This window comes from Astatotilapia calliptera, chromosome 17, assembly GCF_964374335.1.
Source record: "Astatotilapia calliptera chromosome 17, fAstCal68.1, whole genome shotgun sequence".
Lineage (NCBI taxonomy): Eukaryota > Metazoa > Chordata > Actinopteri > Cichliformes > Cichlidae > Astatotilapia > Astatotilapia calliptera.
In genome coordinates this window covers 24413164-24427835 of record NC_137438.1, presented here as the reverse complement: position 1 = coordinate 24427835, position 14672 = coordinate 24413164, and the positions used below count along the sequence as shown (strand labels likewise).

Below are 14672 nucleotides of genomic sequence, written 5' to 3'. Positions count from 1 at the left end.
ATTCAGCTACACATACATCATATTACATGTCTTTCCATTTTCTGTTTTATAGCCGCCAGGAAAACAAAAAAAATAATACTTATGGATGAACAGAAAAACATCAATGAGGAGTATTCAAAGCATTACTAAATAGTGTCACATCAAACCAAAAAAAATATCACGTCTGATGACAGGGCTCTTAAACCGTCATCTCGAGCAATTTGCTTGCTAAAAATGTCTTTCATCTGTCAGTGATTTTTGACAAGTAAGAAAGCTTTGATGTCTTATTTCCTCAGACCATGACATGCAAAACAAAATAGCCCCAAATAAAACAAACCTACACCATATATTCTATTCTGACCACATAATAGGATTCTGGTCAGAATAGAATATGTGGCCCAGGAGCTGCCAATCATGCAGCACTTGCATTCTCCTCTTTTCTAAAAAGGTACTAATGAGCACAGAACAGCCCTCCCCCTGATGACCTTGCAGTTGCTGTGAACACACACACACACAGCCTTTTTGATATGAGTAGACATGTTTCAACTCCTTCCTTGCAAGCTTTCCTTCAAATCTAAAGGGAACTCAGGACTACAAAGCTGCCGCCATCAGGAAACGACTTGTTACCAACTTCAGCAGCAGAACTTCTGGGAACTTCTTGTTCCCTGGTGAGACACAGGTGTTTGATTGGTGCTCTGGTGCTTCCCGATGCTGTCAGGTCAGGCATTTGTCACAACACCATCAATATACGCACCATACCTTTAGCTGGTGTGTATGAAAGAGTAGGCATAGTGAGGCTGGAGGGGGGGTATAGAGACCTGATTGTGCAGATAGGTCCTCCCCGTGTCTATGGTAACCTGTGGGTATACCGCCGTGTCTGGAAAGCTTTAATGGCTTGTCAGCGCCATGACAGCAAAACAGCAGTAAGGCAATCTAAGCCTGAATGACAATCAAAAGCCACAGGGGGTGAGAAATTTCCCCACAGCTTGGTCTAATGATAATTTATGTTGCACTGCAGTTAACTGTTGGTAAAGAGGATGTTTTCCATGCTGGACAATCAGAAAGCTGGTTTACACAGAAGCAAATAGATACAGAAAAAAGTCTGAATCTACAAATCATCTGCTATCATTTATCTGCATTTCACTTTACCTCACTTCCTTTAAACTACACCGAAGGAATAAGTGCAAACAATAAAAGCTCGAAACTTTTAACGTTTGTGAATTTAATCAGGATCATGTATCGTAATTGCAAACCCTATACCTGCATAGCTACATAAAATGGAGCCATCGTACCATAATTATTGCCAATTATGTGCAATAATTCCACAGACTACATCGTCCAGTTGTGTGAGGTATATGATCTGAACATTTTATGCTTCTCTAAGATGTCTTCAATGAACCTGAATGCAACCAGGTAATTATTATAACCCTTTATGGTGCAGATGTGAACATTTTATGTAATGTCTCCTGGGTGTGTTTTTCACATTACCTTAACGCTTAAATGCTTCAAACTGGTTTTCTAGTGCCATCTAGTGGAATTACCATGTCACTGCTAAAAGCTCTGACAGTCATTTAACCTGTAACAGGACTGCAGTGGACACAAACTGGACTATAATGTTGCAAAGAGATCGCCACAATGTGACAGATAATAATTAAAGAGAAACGGGATGACAGTGGGCATCAATCTTCTAGTCAATACAAAATAACATATGTTACTAAATCTGGATTTGTACAGCACTTTTTGTAACAGAAATTGAAGGGAAGTGTACACGTCCCAGCATTCAAACACAGATTCAAATAAAAGGTCTTACACTCATTCCTTCATGCATTCTTTCATTAACACCTTAGATGTGTGTTATAGCCCCCAAAATGGGTGAAAGATTAAGGAAAAGTAAATAAGCCACCGATCCAGCCGACCTAACGGGTTCAGGAAGGCTGCTTCAAAGTTCAAAAGCCACAACCTCAAAAGTTGTTGCCTCTGAATTTAAAATAAGAGCATGGAGTAGTTTAAACACTCTATTCAGTTTATCTTGGAGACCCTCTGCTGTTACAAGGTCTCAGTAGCTCTGGTATATGTGCAGGACCTTGGCCATGTAGGGCTTTCTATGCTATTATTAAAAAAACAAACTTAAATGAATTCTGAGTGTCTCTTGTCAAAAGAAGCTTGCTTTAATCCAATGAAACCCTTCATGGTCAAAAAAAGAAAACGTTTTATTTAAGAATCTGGTTGGATAATGGAGAAAACTGAAGACAAAAACATGATTATTTTTATTTTCTCAAAAAAAAATGACCGACTGCACCTTTAAATACACAACTTACAAGGTTAAGTCATTGAACTTTTTAGCACTGAGCATTTTATTGGAATGAGCTAAAAGAAAGCTCTTTGCTCGTATTCTACTGGAACATTTGAAAAGTTAGATATGATGCGTCTGTGTGCGCTGCATCATCTTCTTTGTTGGTTATTTCTTTCCTGGTTACTTCCTGTTGTATTTTGAAGGTTTGAAGGTTGGCTTTCTTATGTCTCATGTCTCATATTTTGGTTTTGTTCCTTTCCCTGCTTTGCACTTGTCTGTGTGATGAACATATAGTCAGGTCAGCTGTTTGTGCTTCCGCTGCTCTTTTGTTTGTCTTTTTTATTTTAAGAGGTCATATTTTCCTCCCTCTGCTGCTCACATTTGGCTTCACTCTCCGGTGGATCATCAGTTTTCTTGCTTGTCTACTTTAAAACTGTAATCAGTCTCAATGATACAACCTGATAAAGTCACATATTTGATGGGAATTATATGAGTAAAATCCTATGCTATCTTTTTCTTGTGACCTGTCATTTTGACTTGAATCATTAAATAAAGACGTGTTTAGGAAACAGAAAAAAATAGTCTAACAGCCAATCATTATTCCATGTGGATTTGTACAAATACACTTATTTTATATTTATATTATTTATATCACAGGGCGATCGTGGCTCAAGAGTTGGGAGTTCCCCTTGTAATCGGAAGGTTGCCGGTTCGAGCCCCGGCTTGGACAGTCTTGGTCGTTGTGTCCTTGGGCAAGACACTTCACCCGTTGCCTACTGGTGGTGGTCAGAGGGCCCGGTGGCGCCAGTGTCCGGCAGCCTCGCCTCTGTCAGTGCGCCCCAGGGTGGCTGTGGCTACAATGTAGCTTGCCATCACCAGTGTGTGAATGGGTGGATGACTGGATATGTAAAGCGCTTTGGGGTCCTTAGGGACTAGTAAAGCGCTATATAAATACAGGCCATTTACCATTTACTTCATTATGTGATTTCAGCTGATACAGGAGCACGCTTTAAATAACTGACACTGTGATTTACACCCATGATCATAAAGAAGAATTTGTTACTTGTACATTAAAACAATTTTCTGTACTTTTTAAGATCATCAAACCTAAAACTGCTATCAGTCAACATTTAGTGGCCTTTTTTGCTCTAAGTGCTGCAGGAGCTTCAGAGACTAAATTAGCTACATAAAACTCAGCTGTGCAGCACCTGTTTGACTTTACAGCTATCATCCACCACCTAACCAGTGCCACCTTTGCCCATTTTTCTTGTATTGTGACAAGAAAAACTTTCTTTTCTTATAATAAAAGGTATAGTTTTCTGAGGGGAAGATTCAACACTATTCGATGACTTTTTACAGCTTCACTTGTGAAAAATGAAACACTAGACATCCTCTTGTGGCGTCGTAAAATAAAACCACCACGCATTCATATTGAGTTAAATCAGACAAATTAACTTCTTCAATCTCAATAGAACATTCACAGATATCATTCAACCTTAACTTTATTTTGCTTGAATCATTGCAGTCCAACTCAATCTACGCACAGCTGCTTGGATAGCTTTTATCATACAATTTGGTGACCAAATAGTCCAGCAGGAACGTGGTGCGCTTCCACAAGGTGCTTACTTCCAAGCGCCAGACTTGCCCTTGGCCCCACGGGAGGTCTTCGATGTTTTCGACCACCTCTGATGGTCGTTGACACGATTTCGTAGCACGTGGATGTCGTACTTCTGCCTCTTGAGCTTTTCTGCCAGCTCAAACTTCTCGGCGTGCAGCTGGTGGAGCCACTGCCAGAGCTCCTGTGCCTTCTCCACCAACTTCTCCTGGCTCAGGTGGTCGATGTTGAGCGGCTTCCTGCGCTCCATCAGGGCCTTCTTCTTCTCCTCACGAGCTGTTAGCTTCTTGCCCTTCTTCTGGTCCACCTTCTGCAGGTAGCCACCGAATGACTTGTTGGAGAAAGCCATCTTTTTCTTGGCTTCCTCCTCAGCCCGCAGTTTGGCTGCCTCCTCTTCGCGCCTTGCTTTTTCCTCGGCAACCCGCGTCTGGCGCTCACGCTCCTGCTCTGCACGAACACGCTGTTGTTCGGCCCTGTCAGCGCGGCGGCGTTCAATGCGGTTACGTAGCGCCATCAGTTCTTCTTCCTCTTTCTGACGGCTGGTGAAATGCAGCTCAATCAGTGTCTGGAGGTCATTGTAATCTTTCTCCAGCCTCTTGCGATGCAGATCATCAAAATCCACCTTTTCTCCATCTGGGATCTTTGGAGGAGCCATATTAGGCACATAAGTTGCTTTAGGTCGAGGTCTGGTCTCTCCTTCATGCTCCGCTTGCCTCTGTTCGTTGTCATCCTCTTCCTCCTCGACCTCTTCTTCCACCTCCTCCTCGTATTCCTCTGTGTCTGACATGATGGTGTCTCAGAGAAAGCAGTGTGAGCACCAAGACCAGCTGGTGTCTGGAGATAGTTGGAGTCCTGGGTGAGCATGTTGGGAGTTTTTAAAGGTTTGGTTACCATGTGACCACCGTCTCCTGGGTGTGGGTCAGCAGCAGGGCAGATTCTGAGACAGATGGAATAATCTATTTTCTCCTTCACCAAGTCCTCACAGCCACACACCCACCCATTTATCCCCTGCAGACCCCCCTACTGCCTTCTCTGACCCTGCACAGCTCCTCATTCCTTTGTAAGGACAAGATGAGGGACTATTTCGGATACACAGCAGATGCATACACAGACACACTTGTGCTTTCCAGTCTCACAAAGCCAAAGGCACATATGTAAAGAACTACTGAGCCACTGGCACAGATTAAAGAAAGAAATGTGGAAGCAAATAAAAGATGATGACAGAATAATGTACCAAGAGTCTCTGCAAATATGACCCATCCCACTAGCTTTAGATATTTCACAGTGTACACAATTCAGGGAACTTACTCATGCATCACTGGAGTTTGAAACCACGTAGTGCTTAAGTCACTATGGGAATTTCTCTTACAAAGTGCTCCAGTGTGCTGCTTATATAGAGAAACCAGGGAAAAATAATAACAAGAGCAAGTGAGTACTCGTGAAGCATGCAAACATACCTACAAAAGGAACATATAAGAAGAAGAGCAGGCTCCTAACTACATATAGTAGCGTACATTACAAAAGAAACATCTTTAAGACATGAGGGAACAATAAAACATTTTGAAAGGATTTTCAATATAATTTCAAAGTCTAGCTATTAGATAATTTGCTTTATTTTAGGAGTCTTTAGTTTAAGAGTTTGGAGAGACAGATCACCTTCATGTCATAGAGTTATTGTTTACGTCTACTCACCATAGCATGAATATCAGCGTAATTTGAGGTTGAAATACTTTCTTTGAGTGAATGTACAGCAGATATAAATTTGTATTTATTTTAGATTTCTGCTCATTTACACAGGCTCAAAAATATATATGCATGCACCCCAACCAATACTTTGTTGATGTGCCGCTTAGTAAGTTGCATCTCGACCAGATTAACAAGCTTCTGCATTAATTCTGGTGGATATCTGACCGCGCTTCTTGGCAGAATTGGTAGTTTCCTCGCAAAGCCCTGCCTTTTAACTATATCCCACAAATTTTCAATAGGGTTGAAGGTGGGGCTTTAATAGTCGTTATGTTGGGATCATTGTCCTGATGGAAAACTGGGTTGAATTATTCTATCCCTTTTGAGTAATGTACGTGTTCCAGAACATGTCTTTGTCCTGCCTTCATCCACTCACCCCCAACCAGTTGCATGTGTCGTGATCATTCCACACTGGAATGATCAGTTGATTAAAAACAACTGTTTAAAGTCATAATTATAAGCCCCAAATTACCATGACATTCATACTTCATTCATACTCATACCACACAGGTCAAAACAAATAATCGTACTAAACTTTAAATAGTGTTATAATGTAAGTTTTCATTTCAGTTTCATATGGGAGTTTATGGCTACGTTCACACTGCAGGCGAAAGCGCATCAAATCCGATTTTTTTTTTTACCCTATGCGACCCAAATCCGATCATGTTACGACAGTTTGAACAGCACAAATCTGACATTTTCAAATCCGACTCAGGCCACTTTCATATGTGGTACTGAATCCGATACATATCTGATGTTTTAGAAAGCGACTGCCGTTTGAATGGTAATGTCGCATTAAATCCGTCTTTTACATCCAGTGTAGATGTCAGTGAAACTGTTAGGAAGACAACGTTGGAGAAACGTGAACATTTTATTCGTACTGTATAATCTGCAGATTCTGACAGAAATCTGAAGCAGCGCTCCTCTCTAAAACAGCAATAAGGATCATTATTAGGCCATATGTAAATAACAAAATAACTTAAAGCAAAATTGGGGAACGTAAAGTCCGAAACAACTCTTACAATTAAGGGCCATCAGTCAAACAACTGTTTGCTCTGGGTCTTAACGGAGCTTCTTTTGCGCATGCGGGCCCCTTTGAGGGTTCACACTAGAGCCCGTTTGCTGTCACATTTTGTTTGTAGTGTGAACAAGCAGACAAAAAAATCGGATTTGATCAAAAAATCGGAATTGAGCACTAAGACCTGCAGTGTGAACGTAGCCTACGGGATTTGACTCGCCTTTAAAGACAGCCTCAAGTGGCCATTCGAGGAATTGCAGTCTTTTTTGCCACTTCTGTGTTTACTTAATTTTTCATCTCCAGAGATTGAAGCATGATCTGTAATTTTATTAGCTTGAGCTTTTATATTTGTGTTGAAAATAAAATAAAATAAAATAAAGAACTTCTGCAGAAAGACAGACCCAACAAACAGCCTTTACTAAGAACAATGTGGTGTAAGATGAGCTTTTCAGCCCTGCCTTGTCTCCTCTGGAATGTAATTAAAACATTCTTGCTATTAAAGGCTCTCTGCCGTCAGTGCAGAGTGGATTAAAGCGTAATTGCTCCCGCACGACAACATTTATATATGGCTATCACGAATTTATGTTCCCAAGTCTTGAGTTATCAGTAGGAAAAGGGCAGACACAGTTTTTAGAGGATTAGGTCACTGACAGGAAGAGACAGGTGCTCTGTGGTGCCTGAGATTCCCAATTAACTTGGGCCTGCTTAGAATAAAGCTTCTGATGCTATTCTACTATACGCGTATGTGGCAGAAAACACATTATTATCTCCATGGGATTAAATTTCAGTCTTGTTATAAATCATCTGGAGCTCCAGCTAAGTGAAGATGGGCTACGTGTGGCCTGAGAGGTCCACAACACAAATCTTAATGCCCGTGAGAAGGTCCCACAACTGTCTAATCCAAGAGAGCACTGAGCATGCCTGAGAGCGACATGAGGACAGCAGGTGGTTCCAGTGTAATCAAGGCACTGGTGGTTTGCTGGTGGCAAGGGACAACTGTGTCTATCAGCAAAGGGAGGCAGCAAAGGATGTGGGCTATAAATAAGTAAATAGCCACACCCTCTGCTGGTTAGCAGCTTGAAACAGAGTAAACTTCCAGTATATTTACTCTTAATCTAACCGGCTTACATCCCTACAGAACAACGAGAGAAGTGTTTGAAGGAACCTTTTTTAGATGTAAAAGTAAATAAATGGAAAGATTCCAGAGCGTAAATAACACATCTGTCTAGCAGAGTATCATCTGCTTTCTCATGTGAATCATTTATATCTACCCTGCACTGTCGCTCTTTACTGAGCCGCTTTAACATTCCCTCTGCTTGCTGTTTTCTTTTACTCCTCTTAGAAATTCATTGCTCTGCCAAAGAGGTTATGATTTTGGGTGTATGTCTTTCTGTCTGTAAACATGACAGCTGGAAAGGTTTTGAGTGAATTCTTTGTATGGATGCAGAAGGGCTGGTGTTAACAATCCATTAAAATTTGGCATACATCCACCAAGGCCTTCAAGGTCAAATAAGTGATTTATTGGTCAAAAATTGGAGAAAAGCTGTATTATTTAAAGCTATAAAAACTGAAACGAATGTTATACGGAACAATTTGAAATTGTGTTCCTTACTGCCATTTGTTGTAATGACAACATGCAGACATACAGGGACTGAATTATGGGCATTCTAAATATCACGTTACTCTGGACCTATGACCTCTTCTTCAAGGTCAAAAAAGGTCAAATTTTCCTAAAATGTCTTGTATCCTTAAAACTATAAATACAATTCTACTTCCTTTGATTGTTTTAGTAATATTTATTTAACAATACTGATATATAGGGATTCTAAATGTAATTTTTTTAAAATCCAAATTATCATCAGTGTCATGTCACATTTCATGTTCTCATCTCAGGTTTCCATTGCACACCTGTTCTTCTTGATTCCAAAGCTTATTATATCTTTAAAGAAAGTTGCCTCAAACTCTACAATAATACACAGGAAACAGGGAAATAGGAAGGAAAAGGTCACTTTTAAGGAAGCAGTTCTACTTTGTTTGTCTTGTTTATCCCTTCATTCTATTTATGTTTTGCTTACATAATATGTAAATATACCAACATTTGGGATAAAGAAAGCATAGTACAGTATATTGTAAAGATAATAATATGTATGAAGTAATTTAAATGAGCTTGTTTGCCTTTTTCCTTCTTTAAGCATCTGATTCTCTTTATGAGCTGCACAATATAAACAGGTCATATCTTTGAAGCTTGGTATGATTTGTGAACTAATTGGCATCATGTGTGGAATCATCCCAAAGCACTACAGTTACCACTTTAGAGAAGAGCTGGACCTCTGAATGTTTATTTTGAGATCATTACCTAAGCTGGCTAAACTAACCAGCTGGTTTAAGGGATAATCCAACACTGTTAATCCAGTAAATCTGTATTTCTCAGTAAAAACTTGAAGATTTATTTTCTACTGCCTTATAGAAAGAGTTTTAGAGAATAACACCCAAAAGTGATATTAAGGTTCGCCACTATAGATATTTGGAAGCGGATTCCTGAATTTGAGTTCTCACTATTTTGCTGGTTTGTTGGTTGTGGAGAACAAACACTGCTTCTTTATGTAGTTTCATCCTAGGGAGACATTGCAGGCGATATCATTGAGCCGTCCTTCCTTTCCCTGCATTTTCCCTTCTATTACACCACCTTCCTCCAGGCGGAGTCCATCGTCTTCAGCGTCATCCAGGCTCCTCGACACGGCACCATCGAGCGCACCGTCAAAGGCCAACACTACCGACAGATAAGCAGCTTCACCATGGACGACATCTACTAGAACCGCATCAGGTACTGTACAATGGCAGAGCGAGGCCGTGCCTGCGAGAGTGTGCGTGCTCTTTTGTGGGTGTATTCATGTGCTTCTGTCTTTGTGAGGACAGAAGCTGGGCACTTTTGCAAAAGGCGGGCACCTCTGGAAACAGAGAGTGAAAATATTTTTGCAAAGGACATGTTTGTCTAATTCATTAGTGCAGCATTACTGGATCACCTGTTTGAAGTGATATAATATGATATACAACTATCACTGAAACAGCAAACTTTGTAAATAAGCAAACAACACTTCTCATTCTCTAAAGGTTTGGCCACAGCTGTAGATTACGCTATCGGTGCTTGTTCACTCTTGACAATAATTACATTTCTAAATTGTCTTTGTGCATTTACAGGTAAACAATATCTAATATTTTATCTAAATGATTGCTTTGTCTTTGAAAAGGTGAAGAGCCTGAGGCCGGTGACAGTCCAGTTCTAATCTAAGGACAGCCTTCTTCGCCTGGCTGTGACGTAATCGGCCTTCAAATGCAGCCTCCGAAGGATGCAGCTGACGTTTTGGGACACAGCTACTATGTCGATCTGAGACAGCGAGACCGAGACAGCGAGACCAAGACAAGACCAAGACCACGTAAAAGTGGTCTCGAGACCAAGACCGGTCTTGAAACATCCAACATTTTGAAGCTTAAATATGACTCTGACTGTCCACCTGCTGTTTTAGAACTAAAGAACCCTCTTGGATGAGAAGTAAAACGTCTTCAAGAACCTAAGTCATGTTGCCTTCTTTTCAAAACACTGAATACCCACATGGGCATGAAGCAGGTAAAGCACTTTGGGTGCCTTGAAAAGCGCTATAATCCAATCCATTATTATTATTATTATTATTATTATTATTATTATTATTATTATTATTATTATTATTAAACCTTTACCTGTCTACCCTGGATTCACAGTGACCTCTTGTGGTTAAAATAATGCAGTACAGTTAAATGAGCCTCTTGTAAGATTCACAGACCTCTGTTGAGGTAATACTGTATGGAATCAGATTAACAGCTTCAGAAATTATAACAAAACGGAAGAACATATATATTCTTGGTATAAATGTGCAGATCACCCTAACCCTAACAAAATGATTACAGACTTATGGCTGACTTTTTTGTTTTTTGCCAGCTTAATAGTTAGGTTATAAGGATATACAGCTCCACTTTATCTAAGCGTGTGTATAACAAAGGTACACACACACACACCTATCATGGCAGTGAATGTACAGCCTGGGTCTGCAGATTCCCATTTAATGTATACACACACACACACACACACACACACACACACGTATATATATATATATATATATATAGATAGATAGACAGATAGATATATATATAGATAGATAGATAGATAGATATAAAAAAAATCGAGTCACTGTTACATTTTTGACTTCGTAACTCACATTTTTGATAAAATAACTAATAAATAACTTTAACTATTTTTTATTTATTAGATAAAAATATGAAATGTTTTGATAGTTACACAATTTTTTTTAATCTCCAAACAAGCTTCCGTAGTTTTCTGTTTTAGTTTCTGTAAAAAAAAATTTCAGCTTATCTTTTTTGTTTTATCCTGTATTGTGAGTTTGAAATACGACTAGTCAAAAGAAGGAAAAACAGCTGTAGTACATTTCCATTCTTGCTATAGGCTGCAGGCAGTCACGTGTCTCCCATGCGCCAAGCCCTGTGACTCCGCCCAACGGCTGCTGTGATGTTATGAAAGCAGAGCAGTGGGTGTGACGAGCGGGGTTCTGCGGCTACAGACTCACAAACGGGTAAATTAACTCGTCTTTTTCTTCGCTTTTATGTAAAAAGCCGCTCCAACGGGCTCTGTAGCATCTGTATTTAGGTCTGCCGGCGCTTTGTGTCCGTGTGCAGTCGTGGCAGGCTGTGATCCGTCTGCAGTCCATGCTGTTTAATACATAACACAACACGCAGCATCACGTGTGCGCGGCAGCAGTCGGGACAACACCGTGCCCTGTTGGGTTTATGCAACTTTATGCAATGGTTTCAGTGTCGTGCAGCATAAATACACAAAGGTGGATTTATATGTTTTAAATTAAATGTTGTTTGTTTGGGATTTTTAATGTGTTACAATGTATTTCAGTGGTTTTTAAGTAATTATTTTCATGTAAAATCAGTTCTGTCCCCATAAGGTCACAAGGTGAGACACGTGGTGAAGTTATGAGTTGTTTGAGTGGTTTTTTTTTATTTGTTTTGTTTTTGTTTTTGGCGTTTTCTGAATATTAAAAATAACAAAAAGTGTCCAAGTTGAGCCTCCTAACTATAAATATTTGCTGGTCTTCATAGTCATCATTAATGGTAAGGTGCATATTTTGTATGGCGATATTGTTGCGATACAGGGATACACAGGACCAACAACTGCTGAATGTGTCTGTCTGTTTCTGTCATTGTGGACAGCAACAGATTTTTGACCATGTCTCAGTTTCGGTGTCCAGAAACAGACTGCATGTTATTGCCAACTTGACTGCATTCAAGTGCAGACTGATATCACACTGATGACAGACCAGTATCAGACTGATTGGATATAGTTTAACTTTTGTTATCTGCAGTTGATTAAATGTGATAAAGCCGACGACTCAGCATATCACAAAATTTTACTATAATATCCTTTTGTGCAGTGTCTGGTGATTCTCAATGTAATATTTGTGATGAAAAAGTCAGCATAGGCTCAAGAAAGTTGTTGCTGTTATTTTTCAGTATTTTCAGAGCAAGTGAGTTAACTGAATGAGGAAAATCACCTGATTGGCAGCTGACAGTATGAATCTTGTGACGGGCAGTCATAAGTGGTACATGACACGAACGCTGCAAATCCTCTGTAATGCATCATGGAGCACATCTTTCATCTCGGTGTGTAAAAATTGTAATTTTTTGTGCTTTTTCTCATTTGTTCTGCACAGATCCACTACACTCTTTAGCAATGCTTCGCATCACCTCTGCCACCCTGTACACCTGCTCACAGAGGGTGAAGCTGCTCCTACCTCCTTCAGCCTCCACCTCCACTGATACCTCTCCCAGCAAAAGAGTGGAAAACCAGCGCACAGTGGACTCCCTTTATGAGCTTTCAGTGGACATTCGAAAGGTCCGCAAGTTCAGAGGCTGGGTTCTGTCTGAGTGCTCTGCGTATGTCTCTGAGACCGCTGACCTGCTGAGAGACATGGGTGCAGACACAACGGCTATCACCCACATCCTGGAAACTCACCCTGAGGCTATCCTGTGTCGCCCAGAGGACGTCGCCACGCAGCGAGACCTCTGGTTGTCTGTTTGTCCCAGCAAACGTCAGTTGATGAACATCATTGAAAAGTTCCCAGCCTCCTTTTTTACACTTACTCACCACGGTAACCAGCGGGCCAACATCCTGTACCTCCAGAACCTTCGCCTTAGCAAGAGGATCATCAGCAAGCTGATGGCCAGTGCCCCGCAGAGCTTCAGTCAGCCTGTGGAGCGCAACCAGGAGGTCATCCACACGCTGAGGGAGATCTACCTCGACCTGGGTGGAGAGGAGAGGAACCTACGTGTCTGGCTGCAGAAGCTTCTCAGCCAGAACCCTTACATTCTGCTGCGACCAGCTGAGGCTTGGAGGGACAGTCTGGGCTTCCTGAGGGAGGAGGGGTTCACCACGGAGGAGCTCCTCAGCCTGGTCTCCAGCCTCAGAGCCTCCATCGCAGAGCTGAAGCCTGAGGACATGCAACGGGCGATGGACTACATCGAAGCGGCTCTCTGCTGCTCTAAAGACGAACTTAAGCAAGTAGTGATCCGCTGCCCTGCCGTCTTGTACTACTCCTTGCCCACCTTATTGGGGCGGTTTCAGGGGCTGATGGATGCGGGAGTGACGATGGATCAGGTGAAGGAATCTCCAAATGTACTCGAGCTCACCACGCAGATCGTGCTGTATCGTATCCAGAAACTAGCCTCCTACGGATACGACATTCGCTCCGGCAGCCTGGCCGTTATTGTGGGAACAAAGAAGGACTTTGAGGCGAGTTATGGCAAGCTGCAGCTCAGGCAGCAGAGGCCACTCTTCAACCCTGTGGCTCCTCTGAAATCTGCTGAGGATTGAGTGTCGGTGCGCACCTTGTTATGAAATGTGGTTTACTGCTTCAGCTTTGTGCAAGGAAAATAAGAAAAGCCAGGCAAATTAAAATCCCACAAAAGGCTGAAGACTGTTCAGGAAATATGACACTATCTGTAAAAGTTTCCAGTTTGGGAAGTGCCTGTTGTGTGTGTGAAACAGCTGCTTTTCTTCTCTGAGAGAAGACTTTAACTGCAGCACAGAGTCTGTACGGTTTTTAATCCTCAGCTGTAAAAGGCTGATGCAAGTTTGTGAATGTAATAACTCAAGAATGAGGCCAAGTAGGAGCTTCAAATCGATACCACAGATGTATCTATAAAGTCTATTCAGTGGCCTCAAGGTTAGAGGTCAAATTTTCTGAAAATCTTGTGAATGCAATAACTTGAGAACAAGGCGATGTAGGATTTTGAAATAGATATCACAGGTGTGTCTCCTTTGGAGGATATGTGTGATAGGTGGTGTAGTAGTTAAGTATGGTGACAGATTCTTTGCCTTAACAGAAGACCATTCATTTTTCTCTGGCCAAACAAAACCATTTTATGCATGAGAAAATAAATTATTTAAAAAGTGTTTTTACTATTTTGGTGATTTTTTGTTTTTTTTGCTCTTTTGAGGGAAGGCGAAGACTTCTTTTTTTCTTTAATTGTTCATTGATAGTGAAGCACAGGCCGTGGCATGCAGGCCTACCAGATACCGCTGGTACCATTTGACAACCAGTGGAAAAAGAAAGGGAGGGTGGGACATGGAAGTGATGATAAAAGGTTGTATGCTTGTTTGGAAAATCAAGCATTTTCGTTGTGGCTGTAAGGGGAGTGGTCAGGATGTGGTCCACCTTGTGATATTTGGATAAATTACCTCCAAGATTAAAACAGCATTAGATGGACATTGAAGCCAACATCAGATGGTCTTTAACCTGCCAGCTCACTAATACAAAGTCCACAGTGGTTGCACTGATATGCACCAGTGTGAGTGTAGAGAAAGTGGTAGTCCAGTGTATTCACCTCTCCTGCTGTGAGACTACACTTATGCCCTATGCAGTGTCTGGGCTGCGGGTTCAGTAGGTCAGACTTTTACTGGCTAC

General features: G+C 41.2%; 2 protein-coding genes and 1 long non-coding RNA gene across 4 annotated transcripts; 2 read left to right on the top strand and 1 right to left on the bottom strand.

Annotated features, from left to right (window-relative positions):
• The first annotated feature begins 509 nt into the window (after nt 1–509).
• Nucleotides 510–10221, top strand: LOC145421476 (uncharacterized). Its single transcript, XR_013902845.1, has 3 exons — nt 510–647; nt 9345–9472; nt 9897–10221. It is a non-coding gene; the product is annotated as an uncharacterized LOC145421476 (long non-coding RNA).
• tnnt2c (troponin T2c, cardiac) lies at nt 3757–4855 on the bottom strand. Its single transcript, XM_075410357.2, has one exon. It carries the CDS (start codon nt 4672–4674, stop codon nt 3895–3897), a length of 780 nt encoding a protein of 259 aa, XP_075266472.2. The 5' UTR covers nt 4675–4855; the 3' UTR covers nt 3757–3894.
• Nucleotides 10222–11135: 914 nt separating the features above from the next.
• LOC113008742 (transcription termination factor 2, mitochondrial-like) lies at nt 11136–14161 on the top strand. Of its 2 annotated transcripts, none has more exons than XM_026146420.2 (2): nt 11136–11273; nt 12420–14161. In XM_026146420.2, exon 2 carries the CDS (start codon nt 12440–12442, stop codon nt 13577–13579), a length of 1140 nt encoding a protein of 379 aa, XP_026002205.2. In that variant the 5' UTR covers nt 11136–11273; nt 12420–12439; the 3' UTR covers nt 13580–14161. The 2 variants fall into 2 exon arrangements, with proteins under 2 accessions (XP_026002205.2, XP_080147971.1); XM_080291845.1 differs by lacking the exon at nt 11136–11273 and adding an exon at nt 11285–11537.
• Nucleotides 14162–14672: the final 511 nt, after the last annotated feature.